Below are 18,914 nucleotides of genomic sequence, written 5' to 3'. Positions count from 1 at the left end.
ATGCAGTCGTTCAATTTGCACTCTTGCAGTGGTCAGAAATCAACTATTTGGCAGTTATGTGGACACTGGTTCTTTATTGTTTTCCATGTTTTCCCCCTCAGTATATAAGCAAACAAATACTAGAATAAATAAACACCAGAGGAAGAGAGAAAAATATATTAATATTGATAACAGTTTTCTCTCTGCCCCTCTGTATTGGTCTGTTGTATGACAGAGGGCGTGGTCTTTGAGCTAGGAGGCGGATATAATCTCTTTGTGATTTCTGGTTGGTTTAAATTGTGGCGTTCTTTGACGTATTACGTACACCATTGGCTATTCTCAAACGTCACCTTTGTGCTGAGCTTTGGCTCGACCAATCACAGAGCATTTATCACTCAGCTGATTCAAACAGTTCATGGTTCGTGTACGGCTGGTTTGCACGCGCTGACTACGGATAAATAGTATAAGTTGTGACATATTTAGAATTAAGAACACTTTTCGCTACATTTTCACCAGAGTTCCTGTTTCACGTCCTGATAGTCTCTCTCACCTGTTGCTCGCTTTTCACTCATGGCCACGCGCGTTCGACCGGTGAGTTCATTTTCAATGGTGCAAATGTGCTTTAACTTTTCGTTATGCTAGTGTTTTTAATTATTGGAAAGTATCGATAATGCCTTGCCTCGCGTCACACAGAGCAGTAAACGGTGCACAGTGGTCGGCGGGGCTGGCTTCCTGGGCAGACACCTGGTGGAGAAGTTGCTGGACCGAGGCTACTCTGTCTCTGTGTTTGACATCCGCCAGAGCTACGAGCTGCCCGGTGTCACCTTCCACCTGGGGGACCTCTGCGACAAGCAGGTGAGACTCGCACTCATTCTTGACCTGGTAAACTTCTGGAACAATGTTTAAGTAAATAAGTGACAGTGACATGTTGGCCATGATGATGTTTATTTATCATTACTTATTAGGAAAATGTTCAAGTGCAGTGTTATTTTTAATCCTTTAGAGGCCTGAAATACTTGTAGTTGACTTTAGTTTGCCAATGAACGTTTGAGACTTACCTCAAAAGACTTTTTTTTTTAAAAAAGGGAGAAAAAGATCTGTGGCGTGGACCATGACTTCTCATGAAATTGTCAATAGCTGTGAAGTGTCTGTCACACTGTGCCTCAGGCTCTGCTGCCAGCTCTGAAAGACGTGTCCCTGGTCTTCCACTGTGCCTCCCCGTCCCCTGCCAGCGATGACCGTGGGCTGTTTGAGAGAGTCAACATTCAGGGCACACGCACTGTCATTCAGGCCTGCATCGAGGCTGGAGTACAGGTTAGTTGGGGGTGGGGCAGCCAGGCTATGACAGACTGGGCTTTTTCCTAAGGATGAAAGATGACATTGAAGTGGTTTAACTCCTTGATTTTGCCAGAAACTGGTCCTGACAAGCAGTGCCAGTGTGGTGTTTGAAGGGACAGACATCAAGAATGGGAGAGAGGATCTACCATACGCCAAGAAGCCCATCGACTATTACACAGAAACCAAGATTGAGCAGGAAAAGGTAGGACGGTGGTGTTTTTCAATGGAATTTAGTGCTTTCACCAGTGTAGCCCAGTTTTTTTCTGCACTTTGGAACGTTTCTTTCCTCAGCCTAAAGTCAAGTTCGAAATGGAGGCTACAATTTCATAATGACAAAACAGCGTCTTCAGCAGTAGTGGCTGTATCTTTCATGCACTTCCTCCGTTATTTGCATGTCATCCACTGCAGGCCTTTTACAATCAGACACACCTACAGTACGAGAGAGAAGGATCAAATGATCAGAGCATGCTTTTGCACCGCCCTCTGTTTTGCAGTGTGCAGACTTGAATATTTTCTGCTGCCTTTCTATTTCAGTTGGTCCTTGAGGCTTGTGACAAGGAGAAGGGTTTCCTCACAGTTGCCATCCGGCCTCATGGCATCTTTGGCCCTCGGGACCCACAGCTGGTTCCTATCCTAGTGGACACTGCTCGCAGGGGAAAGATGAAGTTCATTATTGGGTACGTGGGAGGGGTTTTATGATATGATTTATTGCATTGATGCCAATCCAACTAGTTTAATTTACTAATAGAAATAGAATAAATGGTTCTTGTTTCAGCAAAAAAAATACTGTAAAATATCTAAATATACAAATATGTACAACTAGCTAACTTTTGACATCAATGCACACCTTGATAAAACCTGTGCAGTGTTTAAATCTACAAAACTGACATGAAGTGGTGCATGCTGCTAATTTATCAACTGCCTGTGAAGGCAACAGAAGCACTGGTTTTGAGAGCTACATCTGCTAACCTTTCTAGCCTTACTGTTGCTAACTTGTTTGACCACAATAAACTTCTAATATAATTTTAGCATGTATTCACGTTACACTGTAGTGAGGCAGTGGCTCAGCCCACAGACTGCTGTGCCAGTGTGCTGAATGATTTAAATGCTCTGATTCTTGTTATTGTACATCTTTCGTGCTTTTGGCATACGTCTTTATTTGACTCTCTGTCTTTGTTTTCTTCAGTGATGGCAGCAATCTGGTGGATTTCACTTTTGTAGAGAATGTAGTTCATGGCCACATCCTGGCTGCTGAGCGCCTGAGGCCAGACTCCCCCACATGTGGAAAAGTGAGTGAGAATAAAAGCGGACTTAGAGCCAACCCTGTGTTGTTGCTGTTTTAAGGATTCTGCCCATGAAATCGTAGTTACACACCTTCTTCTTCAGGGTCAGAATTTTTGTTGGGGGATGCTTTGCAAACTGAATTTCAAGTTAACACATCTTATATCTTGTATTGTCTGCGTCACTTTCAGCCATACCACATCACCAATGATGAGCCAGTTAGATTCTGGGACTTCATGTCTGAGGTGTTGGTGGCTCTGGGATACGCTGCTCCCCGCTACCACCTCCCCTACGCCCTTGTGTATGGACTGGCCCTGCTCCTCTGGCTGCTGGCCCTGATCCTGCGCCCTCTAGTGTCCTTTAAACCCACCTTTACACCAATGAGAGTGGCCCTGGCTGGAACCCATCACTATTACAGCTGTGACCGCGCCAAGCAGGAGCTGGGCTACAAGCCAGTAGTCGGTCTGAAGGAGGGGATCGCGCGCACAGTGCAGAGCTACCCTCACCTCAGAAAGGGGGCTTGATGGTGGAATGGACATGGAGACTGAGTAGTGTAAGCCTGTGGGCGTAAGGTCATCAGGTCGCACTGAATGGACAATTCAAGATGAGGGAACAGACAGTTAATCAATGTGAAGCTTTTGTGTGCCTTTTCAATGTTTATCTACCATGTTCACCAGCAGATGGCAGCAGAGGGCCCTGGCTTTGGTCAGCATACTGCAGTCCTCTAAAAGTTTTAAGGCTCTTAGTAACTGCTAAAAGCACAGATTATGAGTACTCAAATATACTGACTTTCCACTGTAAACTGTAAACATGTAGAAATATTCTTGTTTTATTTCCATGTGTTTCACTTGTGTGCTGTTGTACACACATCTGGATGCTGCTGTTTATGTCAAAATGCCTCAATACATTCCTCTAAAAGACGATTGTCCGGATGCCACTTGCATAACAGTGATTCTTGAAGTCATTACTGCCTTTACAGTTTGTGGCCAAACTTGTGTAGACAAGGTGATGTGTGTATGGGGTGGTTTTCTTTAGTTTCGAAGAAGCTCCTTGGGTCGAATTAAGAGAAATCTTAATGCTGCAGCATGCAGAGATACTTAAGACAACATTGAGCCTCTAACTTGTGGCAACAGTTCAGGATGGGCCCTTTTTTGTTTGAACAGAACAGTACAAAAAGAAATGGTTTTCTGGGCTTTGGTTTGAAGAACTTGACTGGCCTGCACAAAGCCCCGACCTTATCCTTATCCAACATCTTGACAGTGAGGAAGAATGGCGACTGTGAAGCAGGCCTTTTCGCTAAAGATCAGAGGCCAAGTTTGTCTTCAAAGCAGACATACCCATTTGTACACTGAATCTGTTTTTGGTTGCTATAATTGTTCCTCCTGTCTATAGTGGCCATGAAAGGTCCTAATGCTCCTCCAAAGCGAAAAAGGGGACAAATGTGCAGACTTTGTTTTGTGTGAAAATACATTTCAAAGCCCAGCCAAAGCTTTTATGTGACTTCAGGAGTCTGTGATTGACAAATCATTAGCTATCTTCCAAACTCATTGTGTTTTAGTACAATGCTCTCTCTTTGTGTGGCTACACCTTCATCGTAGCTTAACAAGGAAACACTGTTTGGGGAAAACAGAAAGTAAATTTAGCACTAAAAACACTGAAACTTTCTAAGATGCTGCTGAAGTCTCATATTATCTTACGCTGAACTGCTTCAGTCTATAAAGGGGCATGTGAGCATTGTTTTAAGACAGGCATCACAGAGTCTTCCCATTCTTTGGGATGGCCAACAATCACGTATGGGACTAATGTTGGGTGTCTACATATTTTTGGCCATATAATGTATTTCCATATATACAATTCACACACATTTGTCACATGTTGCAAACAGATTTTATACCTCCTCTGTGACGCCGGGCTGTCTCTGCTATTAGATTCTTTATATCAATAGGGCGGCGTGTGTTTTTATGTTAGGCGATCTGCTGAATGCCACTGAAGGACAGTCATGGAATACAACAATTGAATGGGCACTGAAAATGCGTCATAAGCTACAACGCTTCTGTTTCTATGTGTCATTTTCATGATGACAAAGTTAGAAAACTGCTGAGCTTTGAGATATGACAGGGCCTCATTTTCACAGCATTCATGTTAAATATATTAATTAGCTGCTACAGGGGTTTTCCTTTTCTGGTTGAAGAAGAATTTTTGTCATTCCGTGTCTTGGCTTGGTGACAAGAAGGAGGTCGTTAAACTCAGATACTTTGCATTCTCGTTATAATTCTGCGCCAGCAGCACCCTAATGATTCACGGCAAGAGTCAGCACCACCAGGCAAGGCTGTCCGACTGGTTTCTTGTTCAGGGGAAAGAGGGAGAGGGATCCAGGTAGATAATAGGGGTGAGCATTTACACTTGCCAATGTGCTCACCAGAGTGAAACTTTGGCTCTCAGACTTGCTAATTTCCTCTTCCACCCGCTCTCGCTGACATGTTGCGAAATCTATTCACACCCTTTTCTGATTTGAAATGGCTCTGTAAATGTATGCACAGCATGTGTGAGGCTGTTTTTTTTGCAATAGAAACAGCGGTCGGCTGATCTCCATGTTGTGTTTTCTAAGAGTGCACATTGTGGCCACGCGCTCAGACTGCTTTTCCTTGCACTTTGTTTGAGAAACTGTTGGGACAGTTGCTGGAGCATTGAGCAAACACTGCTTATAATAGGCTTTCATCTGCCTTTCTGCCCAGAATATGTCCAACAAAAGGTTACACTAAGTCATAACTGACTTTTATCAGATTCTAATGATGTGACAAATTTGATCTTCAAAGTTTTATTTGTATAAATACACATGAAAGTACTGAAACTTTTTTTTTGTTCAAACATAAAAGTGAAATTCAATATGTTCATTTTCTCATGTCAAGATTGGATTTGATATTATCTCTCTTGATGTGCGGACCACTGTTTCTGTTTGTTATCTCAGATCTCTTGTGCGTCTTGATCTCATTTTAATGATGTCTGCGCTTCCTGGATTTTCCTACCCAGTGAGCATGAGAGCAGCGTTCCCACAGGAGATGTTGCTGCGAGTCACCTTCATTTATGTATGCTGCGCCGTGCACCTTGCTGTCGCCCTCTTCTTTCCCTTTCCCTCCCTTGCTCTCAGAAATCGATCGTCAGCCACCTGTGCGACAGGTATGTGCTTGCTTGACTCCCACGAACAAAGCACAGATGTAGTAAACAAAATGAGTTCTTAGCAACCTCCACTACGCACACACACACACACACACACACACACACACACACACACACACACACACACACACACAGATAGACAAACACGTATTGCTCCACCCCACAACCATACCTCCCATGACTGGCTGGGCTTGTCAGCTCTCACGCCTGTACCTGTTCTCTAGCTCAGGGACAGAGACACCTGTCAGACAGAGAAAGACTTCCCTCTGCTCACACCAGCCATAGTCACAAGGACAAACTACCACAGACTGAGCTGGGAGGACGTTGCTCTGCTGGAAATAAAGTGAAAGCAGGTAGGTGCTGTGGCTGGCAGGTGTGTTATTAACAACAGCAAATTATCTGGGTGGGTTGTGTATTTAAAGCTGTAAGAACAGAGAAAGTAGAACTTATCAGGCTGTTAACAGGTGACTCTCAGTGTTTGCTCTCTCATTTATCTCAGTGTTTCCCTGTCATCATTGCTTGTCTGTGGAGTCGTCCGTCCTGCTCCTTGCTCACCCTAAATGCTATTGCTCCTCATCAATCATTTATCTTATGTGGACCAATGTGTTAAACCGAGGATAAATATGCTTTGTGAGCCCTTTGTGTATTTGTTCTGTCACCAATATTGTGGCAAACATTTTCAAGTGATACTGTAGCATTGTACTACTGAGGAGTGGATTCACAGCCCCAGAAGCTCCACATTTATATTTGCATTCTGAATTTGGCAGTACTCCACAATTTTGCATGAACTGTAGCCTGGGCCAACTTTCAGATAAGCACTCATCAGTGTTTCAGTATTATTTTCCTTTTGTCCTTCAGTTAAGCACGCAAGTCTTTCTGCATTGGATTTGGATATTTGTGAATGGAAGCATGTTTAAGCATGTTTACCCGATCACATAAATACTCTTGCGAGTATATTTTGTTTCCAAACACAAATTGTGATATGTATGTATGTGTCCATTCATACTTCAGCAACAGCAGTATTTTTTTTGAGAAAGTGGTAGGACAGGATCATCTACATATCTCAAGGATGAGACTGAGGAATTCTTTACAGAGTGCATATTCCTTATTGGGAGGGAGCATGGCGTGGGAATGACCATTTTGAAACTGTGTCGTAATGAATTGCACAATTTTTTTTGACACGATCCCTGTCTGGATGCGGTTCCAAAATATTTTTCAGGCGGCCTGTGAAGAAAAGTGAACAAAGGCGAGGGAGAAGCCTCTAGAACAAGCATGTCACAAGGTGAGCTGGCTGACTGACCTGATCTGAATGTGAGATGACGTGTTTCCTCCAATAAAAGCAGAGGGCGCGTCTCTGCTGCAGGCTGGTGACTGGTCCTGATCAAATGCAAAATAAAAAGTGGTTCATTATTTGTTGGGTGTAGGCCCAAAGGGGACTAAATATCATGCATGCCATCATGCAGCCTACAGTGCCTATAATATTTCAGATGGTGTCTGGGTGTGTGACTTGCACATGTTTGTGTCTCAGAGGGAGACAAAGCAACTGTGTTCCGTACCACCAAAGTGCGGACCAAGCTGAAGGATGATGGCAGCTGGTTGCAGCGCCGCAGTCAACCTCAGCCTGAAACCACAGAGGAGAAGCCATGGTAAACCACACTTTTGAATAGGGTCCTGTCCATATTATGCAGTGCTCACTCACTGAATAGAAAAAAACAAGTTCCTGTACGTTCATGCAGGTTAGCTGAAGTGAGGGCCGGCCGTGTGAATGGAGTTCCTATCGAGACCAGTCCAGAGCCGTCGCCCACAAAACCCACTCTGCCAACCGCCAAGCCAGACCCTGAGAGGTAAAAACAGGTTTCTAATGTTATCTCCCAAACACTTGGCAACTTCCCACAAAGCATGATTGTGCTGATAATGAGTCTCTGTTTTGAATTTAGAGCACCAAAATCAGGATTCATGATCAGGTAAGACCAGCACTTGCACGTTCAGACAGAAGCAGACACATCTGGGCACTGAAAAATGGGACTGTATGACTACATTGAAGGTGACACAGTATTTACTCACGCTCTTCATTTCTCTTTCAGAGGCATTTTCACTAAACTAGACAAGCCTGCTTCATCCCCAACATATAACGGCTTTAGGTAAGAGCTTCTTTTGAATAAGCAGAGTTAATACTCTCATTAGAGACTGAGTCTGGTTCCCACATTAATGTCACCTGTTTTTTCATTTTTACAGTGGAACAACACAGTTCACCAAAAGACCCTCCGAGACCTACAAGAAACTGTGAGCGCAGGCAAATCAGATTCCCAGTTGTCTGCTGGCAGCCCAGCGCGAATGTATTTTCATGCGCCGTATGTTTGTGCTTCTGTTCCTCAGAGCCCCCCATTCTGTGAGGTCCACTTCAGAGGACCAGGGGAGCCCGCTTAGCAAAGAGGAGCAGGAGAAACGGTAAGGCTCTCCCTGTGCAAAGAAACACCATCCAATTTGAACTCACATGCCCAGAAGAGAGATTACATTAACATGGTGATGATTCATTTCACAGGACGGAGGCAGCCAGCAATGTTCTGAAGAAATCTGCAGTCAGGCAACGGTCTTATGTGCTTTCTGCTGCTAAGAAATATGAGTATGTATCTCTTAAGTCTCTCCTTCTCCTAATCTGAACATTCAGCCTGTTTCTGGAAGTCTTAAATAGTAAAAGAAGTGAGCAAATCCCTCACGCTTCATTATGAATGAGGAGTATTTATGGATGTATTTATGGAAGCTGTGTTTTGAAAAACCTCAGGTCTAAAGAAGAAGCACCTCACACCTCATTGGACAACAGCAGTCCATCATTTGTGGCTAAAAGGTAAATCCCTCCAATATCCTTGAAAGAGAAGACAAACCTGTAAGTGTGTAGTCAGACGTCAATCTGTCTGTCAGTTGCATTCATGTGTGCACGTGTGCTTGGCTACAAATATGCAGGGTGGAGATTACTGATGATGATGAGAGTGCTGCGACTCCAGCACCTGCCAGCACTCCGCCCCCCTCTCCTGTCGTCCCTGTCACATCTGTTGCCTCTGCGCCTCAGCCCAAGCCACGGAAAATGTGAGTCCTCTGCCGCGGAACTATTTGCAGCGCAACAAGTGACTCCTGTTTCCTCCGTTTCATTCATTATCTTTGTGGTTGACAGAGTCGACGCCAGCGTGAAGACAGCTGCTGACGTCGCTGTTAAGCAGCCGCTGGCGCCGAAGCAGGAGGATGCCGCCCCGGAGCCTGTGAAAGACATCCCCCCTTCAGTGTCTGTTACAGAGAAAGACCCATTTGAACACATGAAGCCAGGGTGCACCAAGGTGGCCACTCCTCTCCCTGAATTCATCCCCGAGTGGGTTCAAGCAGTCCCTGCAGAGGCAGAACCCGAGGATTCAGGTGTTTCTGGGCAGGCTGACACACCTCTGGTTGAACTTGCCCCAATGTTACCAGCCCCTGTATCACCTGCCCCAACATCCCCTGCCCAGGCTTCAACTGTCCCAGAATCACCTGCTCCAGTGTTTCTCACCCCAGTGTCACCTGTTCCCCTCTCACCTGCCCCAGTGTCTGCTGTAACAGAGATCACAGTGAACACTGAACCTGAACCAGAACCGTCTCCAAAGCCAAGGTAAGATTTCCATGCTGCCCCATATAGTAGCACAGTATCAGTGGTGCAAAGTAACTAAGTACATTGACTTTAAATGCAAGTGAGTATTACTATTGCATGCTACATGCTTACACTCCACAACATTTCAGAGGAAAGTAATATTCTTTTCTCTCTTTATCTCTAAGTTTCACAGCCATAAGTTAAGAGTCATTTTGTATATTAAGATATTACATACAATGATCAACTTAATGTCAACTTGAATATGAAAGATTGTGCATGGTTTCATCAAACAATCACACATTTTATAAGTAAGCTCCACACTGTACGTTGATGCATCAGTGATGATGATTCAGTAGTTTAATATGTAGAAATATAACATTCACATGGGCCATTTGTCTGCATTGAGCACTTTTTTTCCTTTAACCACATTTGATACTTAAAGTACATTTTACTGATATTGCTGTGTTTATCTTGAGTACAATTTTAAATGCAGGACTTTCACCTGTCATGGAGTAATACTATACTCAGGTATCAAAGGTAATACCACCACTGCATAGTGTTAATGTCAGTATAACATTTAAACGAATATCAAAGCTTCAAATGTGCTTTCAGATGGTTTTCTTTGTGTATTTCTACAGTGTGTTTGCTCTCATTCTTGTCACATGTGTGATTGAAAGCTTCCCTGCCATGCCCCGTGTTTGATCTCCATCTACTTTCACAGCTCCAGTGTTGACACGCTCACCTCCTTGTCCGACACTCTCATTTCTTTTGACACGGGTTCAACCAGGTACTGGAACAAAGGCAAAGCAGCAGAAACCAATATGAAAAAATAAATAAATAAATAAATAAATAAATAAAAAATCATGTTACTGTCTCCAGCCTCAGCAACTTGTCAACTAATAATGAGAGTTTGTTTCCTCCACAGCGTCAAGGACGATGAGCCAGTGCTGGCAGAGGAAGAGGAAAGCTCAGCGGACAGTCGCCCCTCAGGGAACAGGTACGAAACCAACAACTTTCTCCATCATGTCATAGCACGGCTGGCAGCAGAACAGATAATGGCTAACTGCCACTTTGTTTACTTCAAAGTAATCACAAAATAACCCACATCTCAATTTTCATGTGCCTAACACTTCCTCACACAAGAGGGTGTCCCAAATTAGACTTGATTAAATATGGTACTCAAAAATGTAACAGATGAGTGCGTACCTGCCAAAGCAGGTGCACTGATATTTCTTTTCCTCTTACTGTCTGCAGTGTTGAACAGGAGCCAACTCCAGAGCTCAGCAACTGTGTACCAATGACAGACGATCTCCTGGCTCTCAGTGACGGGTTTGTTAAAAATCCATTCTCACCATTTGTGCAAATAAGCGATCCTTAGTTTTCTGAATATCTGCCACAGGGTGGCACTGTTGGACTTCTGATAACCTCCTTACTCCTCTACCTCAAATGGCCTGTTCTTGCTCTGAAATCTCTTCTGAATCCTAAATCCCTCTTTGTTCATCACCTTCTCCACTTCCTCTCCCTCTCCTCCTTCCGCCTCTGCAGTCCAGAGGCATCAGCAGAGCCTGTTCCCCCCAGCCCAGGACGCTGGAGCCAGGATCTGCTTAGTGGACTAGACAGGTATAGGAAGAGCTCTTTCCCACCCAAGCCCCAAATGCAGAGTTATGCGAAGAATTATCCTTTCATCAGAAGAAAATCAATAGCTCCCTTGTCAGTAGCAAGTGGAGGCATTACCTTATCTTACCTTTCCAGAGTTGGATGTGCAGTTTCACACTCTGCTCTGTGTTTGACTTTTGTGTTTGATGTCTACAGTGAGTCAAACCCAGCAAAGACCAGTGGCGCTCTGGACCTCCTCGCCAATGATGTCATTGTAATCAACACAGAGGCACGCAGGTGAGACAGAGACGGACATGTGATGCCCCTCCCCCCCCTTGTGTACCATTAAGTCTTATCACCACAGATGAAGGGGCCAAGCATGCCAGCTCCCCAGGTGTAAGATTTTTAATAAATCCCATCCGCCTCAAGTTTGATCCATAAATCAGGGCTCCTTTACTTCCAGCATTCTATTTTAACCCCCTGCTCCATGTTAGATAGAAACAAAGTCTCAGATTCCTGAAGCAACTGAGTAATACTTTGAAACAGAAAGCCACGTCTTATCTGCAGCCTGACTGGAAATAGAAGAGAATGTTCTGTGCTGATTAGTATTGCGGCTTTGTTTTGTCTCCGCCAGTGTCAGCATGCAGCAAGAGGAGGAGAAGCAGACAGATGAGACAGCCAAAGAAACACAAAGGTACGGGGAGATGACAGGCTGCTCTTAAACAATTATCTATCTATGCAGAGCCGTTCCTGCTCAGAAATGCATTTTATTCAGATATGCCTTGTAATGATTTATACTCACCCTCCCTGTCTCTCTGCCCACCAGCCCCACAGAGACAGTCACTACAACCACCAAAACTGTGATCATTACTGACAAAAGGTATGAGAGCGCACACACTCAGAAAAAGTCTCTTCTGTACTGTTCAGATGGTTTTCATGCTCGTTAAATTGTTCAGTGGGTTTTCAAGCTTTTCTAAAATTGTAAATAGTGTATGAGAAGAACCCCGCTAACCTTTACTTGGCCTCTTTTCTCTTCCCATCATGCCATTCATCCGTACCATCCTCCTTCCTTTTCGTTCTCGCCGCCGCGCAGCGAGGACAGTGCAGATCCCTGGAGCTCACATGGGACAACCACAGTCACTGAATCAAGGTACTTTATCTACATCTCAGTGCTTTAAGATGTCTGTGTTTAAGTGTACGCAGTGGTTAAAAAATGTAAGAAAGATTCTCATTCCAGTTAATTTGGCAAATCAAGTTCAATGGTTGATAAAACATATTTGTTTATTTCTTAAGAACCATATCTGACAATCTTAATGATCCTTTAGTTGTAGTGATCAAAGTGGACTAGGATCAGGGTTCATTTTGGGTGAAGTAAAGCTGAAACACACTGATTTTCCCATTCAGCAGCAGAATAGTCTTTCCATTTGTCAAACACATCCAGATCCTGATTCTGATTGAGTTTGGCCCCGGGTTCCTCTGTGTTTCTGTTTACCATTCAAACTGCATTAAATCTTTCCATTATGAGTCAATGTGATCAGAATTCCTCAGACACAAGATGGGCCATGCTGACAATTGAGAGTGAAATCAGTGTGAAATTGTTTTTCAGCTCGGCTGATCCGTTTGATCCATATCCGATAGAGACCACATCCCCTAACAGGTAATCATATTGGTTTGGAGCTGTGACTGTTTTCCAGCCAGCCAGATAGCATCTCGGCATGCATAATGCAGCAGTTTCTGATTATGAGCCACTTTTCTCTTTTCCAGCTCCTCTGACCTGCTCCAGCCCCTCTCAGATATTTCCATCAACAGGTATGAGAATGATAATGCAAATTGCCCTTTTTTCTATAATGTAACCATCAGTGCGTAGCAAAGATACTCTCATGTTGCTACATACGATCAGAGTTCCTACAACTCTTTCTACAATTTGTCAGTTATAACAATAACTATTAACCGTAATCAGTATCAGTATCAATATTGATTTTATTTTATTTTTTTTTGTCTTCAGTGTGCACCTACTTCCACAGGGAACAAAAATTCAGGTCCAGAAATTAAGTATAACCCCGATCGCAAAAAAGTCAGGACACTGTGTAGAACGTAAAGAAAAACAGAAAGAAAAACCGAATGCGATCATTTACAAAATAATTGTGTAAACAGTTTTACAACGTGTGCCTGAGCCCATGTGGTAACATCCTTTATACAGTCATGTGTTCACACAGTGGTGAACCTCGCTCCATCCCTGCTTGTGATTGACTGAGCCTTTCCAGGATGTCCCTTTCATACCCGATCATGACACTATCACCTGTTACCAAACAACCTGTTTACCTGTGGAATGTTCCAAACAGGTGTTTTTGGAGCATTCCACATCTTTCTCAGTCTTTGTTGCTCCTGTCCCAACTTGTTTGAAACATGTTGCTGCATTAAAATCAGAATAAACATATATGTACTAAAATCAGTGACGCTGATGAGATAAAACATTAAATATATTCTTTGCCTCTATAGTCTTTGTGCTGTTTTCAATTGAGTTTAAGTCAAAAAGGATGAACAAGTTAGCACATTCTGTTTGATTTATGTTTTACAGCAACGTTTTTAGAATTGGAGTTGTCATTTTTTCAATAAATAGATAAACAAAAATAATTTTAGAGATGTTTTCACATTCTGATGATAAAAAACAGAGAATCTAGACCCAAAATATATTTGGTATTTTTGCTTGATGAATGACTGAAATGATTCATTGACAGGCAAAACTGCTGATGAGTAATTTTCTTTTGATCAACTAATCAGTTAGTCAACCAATCTAACTGGTGAGAAAGAAAAAAATCTTTATGTTCAGTGTGACAGGGACTTGTTCCCTGTGTGCACCTGTGGTTTTTGTGAAAGCATTTTATGGCTTTATTAGAGCGCTGGCAGTAAAGAGATGGGACATTGCAGTACATAGTCAGTGCTTTAAGCCACCCGGGCACCCCGTTCCTGAATTTTAATGGTTTTTTTATGTTTTCATCCCCTTTTTCTGTGTGCGTTTGTTTGACAGTACGGGCGGTAATGCGTTGGAATCCCTTGCAGACGATGTCATCCCTATCAACACTGACACCAAAAGGTATTAAACTGAGCCTAGCGCATAATTGTGTTACGAATGTATGAGCGAGACGTGCGGGGCAAAGGAAGTGCGCACATTAGCTTTGACCGATATGCTTGATGTGTCATAGCCTCCACATTGTCTCACTCTCTCTCTCTCCACGTTGGTCTTTCCAGTCTCAGCACGAGGCGGTCATGGGCACACTCATGGGAAATCAGCACACCTCAGCAGCCTGACACAGAAGAGAGGTGATGACACACTTTGATTTACTCTTACGCTTCCATACAACGTGGCCCACTGTGCTTCATTCATCGACATGCACCCATCCATGTCCATTACGTGCTAAAAGCCTTTCAATGTATGTCCCCCCCTCAGCCAGGAAGCTGAACCGGAAGGCCAAGCCGCAGATCAAAAGACGGTGGTCATGTTTGAGAGAAAGTAAGCCATTTTCCTTTATTTAAAGCCTCGTGTGCACATCTGCTTCTTTTATGGCAATAACCTCCTTCCCTTTCACTACGGTGAAGTAACGAGGCTTTTGCAGCATCTACTCATTGAGCCAGAAAACATTGTGCACTGGTGCTGATAAAAATAGGTCAGATATGTATTTGTTACAACCCTTCCTCACGACTGCAGATCCCCTTCCAACCTTTTTCTGTGAATTCGTCATCTTCTCATGCTGCAGTGTCATGTCTTTTTGCTCAAGGTCTACCGAGAATGGCTCCCCATGGGACAGGTGGACATTGCCCGTTGTATATACCACGGGAGAGGAAGAGGAGGAAGACGAGCAGGAGGAGGAGGAGGAGGAGGAGGAGGAGGAAAGGTATCTCCACTGTGGCTGAGCCCATTAAATGCATATTAAACCACTTTATTTTTCGCAATTTTAGCAGGATGTGATTATAGCACCTTAAAATTCAGTGCCTGTCAGCCATTTAATTGAAAGCAAGCTAAATACAAGCTGGAACTTCCTCGTGGCTCAGTCAGAGAATAATCAAACTCTTCCCAACTTGTTTTTACTTTAATGCTGTCACTTCTTCACCTGTACTGCCACACTTATTCTAATGCTGGGATGGTGTCTGTTTTGTAGCCCCGAGGATACACAGACGGTCACAAGCATCACCACTATCAGGTCGGGAAAAGCATTTAAAATTGTTAAAACTCACGTCTCATGATCACAAACTGGGGAGATTGGAAGGAGTTGAGAGCATGAGAGGCATGTAGGGGATGTTTACACTGCACCAATGCATGGGAGGAGGGCTCAGAATGAGGCGATGCTGCAGCACAATAGAAAACAGGCCACACCTGGTCAATAAACCTCGACCCCTCTGGAGCCGAGAGTCAGAAAGATCAGCTTCATACACTTATAAAAACCGCAGAATTCTGGTTCACTGAATACCATCCAGGTTATTGACTGCTTCAGCCTCCAGTAAAAGTCTAATACAGCTTTCTTTACTTTCCAGGGAGATACACAGTGAGCCAGAGCCTGTTATGGATCGGTAAGTTTATGATCTTGTTAACGTCAAACAGCATAATGCAAGAATTCTTTCTCCAGAGAGTTATTTTCTACTGTTCGGTGTGTTGATTTGCTGAATTTGTGAAGACACTCTTTTTGTCATCTGTGGACATAAACACAATGTGGTGCTGCATGGAAATGAAATTCATTTAATGAGGTCCATTTAAAATCAGATGCACACCACTTATATTTAGGTCGTCTGGGCTTGTTTTACACGTTCACCCACCAGGTCTGCTTTTGTCTCTGTGTTTGTAACACAGCCGTCTTAGGGGGCGGGAGATTTAGGCCAAAACCTGCGGGAATGCGGCTTAATACTGCAGTCTGGATCTAAAGATACCTGCAACTCTTGTATGATGCAGAACGACTCCTGACTCAACTCTATTACTGAAGTTAAATGACAAGATCTGCTCCTCCATTGTCTTTCAATTTGCCCTCATTTCCTTCCCTCTAATTATCAGTCTCCAGATGTCAGATTAATGATGTGTATTAGAGATGTCCTTTTGTCAAATCACAGCCCGTTAAGCAGCATGCCATTAACAAGCGATGGCAGAAAATGATTATCTCCTGAGTTACATTTGACAGATGTAGACTCCTTCTGTATAACCCATCACACTACTGTCGCCAGTGAGTGAAAGATTAGAGACTAACGCTGCCGCACTTGTGGAACATATTCCAGGACTGTGCTGGAAGACCAGCGTGCCCAAACACCAGAATCTGAGGCCAAAAAGTGAGTGATTTTCCAAACATTAAAATGAAAGTGACAGCTGATGTTTTAACCATGCATATTAACTCACCCTGTCCTTCATCTGCGTCTGCTCAAGGGGGTTTGTGTACTTGAAGGAGTATGTCAATGCAACAGAGACGTCCTTGCATAATGCCAAAGACACAAATGATGGGTAGGAACAATATATTATTTACACAATCGAACAACAGTTATTGTTGATTAAACTTCAACATTGCTTCATGATGATTAACTCCCTGCTCTTTTTTCCATAGTGCGCCAAATAATCTTACATCAAGCTCCACCAGCTACTCCTACAGCAGCCCGTCCACTTACTTCAGGTAATAACACAAGTCCCTGCAATAAACAAGCTATGAGCCCCCCCCCCCCGACACTTCAGCTGCTTTCATCTTTTGCTTTTTAAATGGCAATTCACCTACCAATTACACATCGGCTGACTTTACTTCAGCTGCATTTCACCGTCTTTCAGTGTGCACACGGGGAGTAACACTTCAAACAGTACAGAGATGATATATTTAATGTTTGATCTCATCAACTTCATTGATTTTTGTAATTCTTTTTTTGGAATGCTCCAAAAACACCTGCGTGGAACATTCCACAGGTAAACTGGTTCATCGGTGCGTCACGTCCTCGAGTGACATTTCAACTCCTTTCGGCACTTCCACTCCAACTGATCCTGAAACTACACTCAGCACTCAGCAGTCGACGCTTCAGAGAAAACTTTAATCTCTCTCCGCGTTTCTGTTTTAACTCACATTTCAAGTGTTTTCAGTGTTTGTCTTGTGGCTGCCACTTAAACTTCTTTCAGCATTTGAAATGTTTATGATGCAAATTTGGAGCACATACATTTCCTTCAGTTTCTATAGTGGGTCAGATTACATGTGTCGAGTGCTCTTGCAGCAGTCCATCCACTTTCTCCCAGAAACCTGTTTAAAACGAGCTTTAAGCCGGAGCCCTCTCTCCCTCCTGCCTTGTTATCTCCAGTTCTGATGAAACTAGATACGTGCAAGCAGCAGGGCAGAAATTCCACCAAGCCTGCTCATTAGGAGGCTAAGCGAGGACATCAAAGGATTATTTACACTTATTAAGCTCTCTCACACAGGACAGGAAGGGTCACAGGTTATTTTACCAGACAGAGCTGCAGCTGCATGAGAGCTGCTTGAGCCAGTGGCCAAACTAACTTGTCACAATCGCTGTGTCTCCCCAGTAACACACTGTCATCCACCTGCACATACTGTGGAGAGTTGGTGGGCAACGATGCCAAGATCTCCATCGAGCACCTCAGTATCAACTGCCACCCTGCCTGCTTCAAGGTAACTCACTATCTGCTCAGACGCGCTTCCATTTGGAATTTATTGGACTATAAATTGTTGGATATATTCACATGTCCTTGAGGGGAAAGACTTAGAGGAAATTAGCTTTTGTTCCCCTTTAAAAAACTTGTTTGACATTTTGGTAAACATGTTTATTTGCTTTTTTTGCCAAGAGTTATATGAGAAGGTTGACACCACTCTCGTGTCTGTGGCATTACAGCCATCAGCCGGTTATAGCTCAGCATAAAGACTGGAAACAGGGAAGGAGCCTGGCTGAAGCCTGGTTCTGTCCATATTTCAAGAATCCACCTACCAGCAGCTTTAAAGATTAAAAAAAAGCTTTAGTATAACATGGTGAGTCTCCAAGAAGTGGCTAAGAAATAGCCTGGCACATGGAAAACCACGTCATTTTCACATTTCGTATTTTTGTACAGGTGAAACAGATGAGATGCAGCTTGTTAATGAGTGAGCTTTGATGCTAGTAGACAGATTCTTTTACTTTGACAGAGCTGGTTTCCACTGTTTCAGTGCTTCCTGTGTTTATGCTAAGCTAAGACAACAGCTGCTGGCTGTAGCGTTGTACTTGACAGACAGACATGAGAGTGGTGCCAATCTTATTACTTAACTCTTGTCAAAAAAGCCAACGAGTGACCCAAAAAGTCAAAGTATTCTTTTAATGTTTATAATAATTACCTTTGTTCCTTAATCATCATTTTCTGCAATTCTTAAAATATAAATTGTATTTAGCTGTTGTATATTTTTAGCCACTAAATTGCGTTTTCAAAGCCACAGCACTTTTTTATACTGTGTATTATAATGCCATGAATTAGTCTGAGACAGTTTCGAGGACAAAAACACTGCTCTTCACTATATTTTCTTAATTACATTTTCTAATAACATTCTCCGGATTTTTCAGTGCGGTGTGTGCGGCAAGCCAATGGGAGACCTTCTCGACAGCATGTTCCTCCACGGTGGGAAAGTCAACTGCGAGAGCTGCTACTCCAAAGCCTTCGAGTGATTATTGAAGCTCCTCAGCAGCCTCTTATCCCCGTCCCCTTCCCTTCGTACTCATTTGCATATAAAGTGAGAACTGGCCTTTCATAAAGTTTGGACTGTGTTCGGTTTGAACTTAGGAATGATGCGCTTTAGGGTGATCAAAGAGGCATGTTATAGTGAACAATATGATTACTTGATTCTTACATTAGGTTAAATTTCTACTTTTTCAAACATCTTATACAAGCTTATGTTGTTTTTTCTTTTCCTGGTGATGAAAGCTGTATCTGCCTCAGTGA

At 43.3% G+C, this 18,914-nt stretch overlaps 2 protein-coding genes across 2 annotated transcripts; both read left to right on the top strand.

Annotated features, from left to right (window-relative positions):
* The first annotated feature begins 380 nt into the window (after positions 1 to 380).
* On the top strand, positions 381 to 3,540 carry nsdhl (NAD(P) dependent 3-beta-hydroxysteroid dehydrogenase NSDHL). The gene is made up of 7 exons (XM_070962911.1): positions 381 to 570; positions 673 to 834; positions 1,147 to 1,293; positions 1,391 to 1,519; positions 1,852 to 1,994; positions 2,504 to 2,606; positions 2,790 to 3,540. Exons 1-7 carry the CDS (start codon positions 550 to 552, stop codon positions 3,120 to 3,122), a joined length of 1,038 nt encoding a protein of 345 aa, XP_070819012.1. The 5' UTR covers positions 381 to 549; the 3' UTR covers positions 3,123 to 3,540.
* Positions 3,541 to 5,996: 2,456 nt separating this feature from the next.
* On the top strand, positions 5,997 to 18,887 carry znf185 (zinc finger protein 185 with LIM domain). The gene is made up of 33 exons (XM_070962281.1): positions 5,997 to 6,128; positions 6,995 to 7,057; positions 7,304 to 7,421; positions 7,512 to 7,619; positions 7,713 to 7,739; positions 7,860 to 7,916; positions 8,011 to 8,058; positions 8,152 to 8,223; positions 8,318 to 8,398; positions 8,558 to 8,620; positions 8,737 to 8,859; positions 8,945 to 9,409; positions 10,110 to 10,175; positions 10,314 to 10,385; positions 10,643 to 10,717; positions 10,934 to 11,008; positions 11,201 to 11,281; positions 11,619 to 11,678; positions 11,811 to 11,864; positions 12,078 to 12,134; positions 12,591 to 12,641; positions 12,749 to 12,793; positions 14,013 to 14,078; positions 14,234 to 14,305; positions 14,433 to 14,495; positions 14,761 to 14,877; positions 15,142 to 15,183; positions 15,515 to 15,550; positions 16,244 to 16,294; positions 16,389 to 16,463; positions 16,564 to 16,629; positions 17,517 to 17,622; positions 18,539 to 18,887. Exons 2-33 carry the CDS (start codon positions 7,048 to 7,050, stop codon positions 18,638 to 18,640), a joined length of 2,604 nt encoding a protein of 867 aa, XP_070818382.1. The 5' UTR covers positions 5,997 to 6,128; positions 6,995 to 7,047; the 3' UTR covers positions 18,641 to 18,887.
* Positions 18,888 to 18,914: the final 27 nt, after the last annotated feature.

This window comes from Chaetodon trifascialis, chromosome 5, assembly GCF_039877785.1.
Source record: "Chaetodon trifascialis isolate fChaTrf1 chromosome 5, fChaTrf1.hap1, whole genome shotgun sequence".
NCBI lineage: Eukaryota > Metazoa > Chordata > Actinopteri > Chaetodontiformes > Chaetodontidae > Chaetodon > Chaetodon trifascialis.
Note: the sequence above shows the minus strand (reverse complement) of the source record. Positions and strands in the feature narration are given on the sequence as shown.

Bases quoted from the DNA above. Each gene is read 5' to 3' on its own strand.
- nsdhl (XM_070962911.1), top strand. From the start codon at position 550: ATGGCCACGCGCGTTCGACCG. The intron at 835-1,146 runs GTGAGACTCGCA...ACTGTGCCTCAG, and splicing joins GGGACCTCTGCGACAAGCAG to GCTCTGCTGCCAGCTCTGAA. The intron at 1,294-1,390 runs GTTAGTTGGGGG...TGATTTTGCCAG, and splicing joins GCATCGAGGCTGGAGTACAG to AAACTGGTCCTGACAAGCAG.
- znf185 (XM_070962281.1), top strand. The intron at 7,740-7,859 runs GTAAGACCAGCA...TTTCTCTTTCAG, and splicing joins AAATCAGGATTCATGATCAG to AGGCATTTTCACTAAACTAG. The intron at 11,282-11,618 runs GTGAGACAGAGA...TGTCTCCGCCAG, and splicing joins ATCAACACAGAGGCACGCAG to TGTCAGCATGCAGCAAGAGG.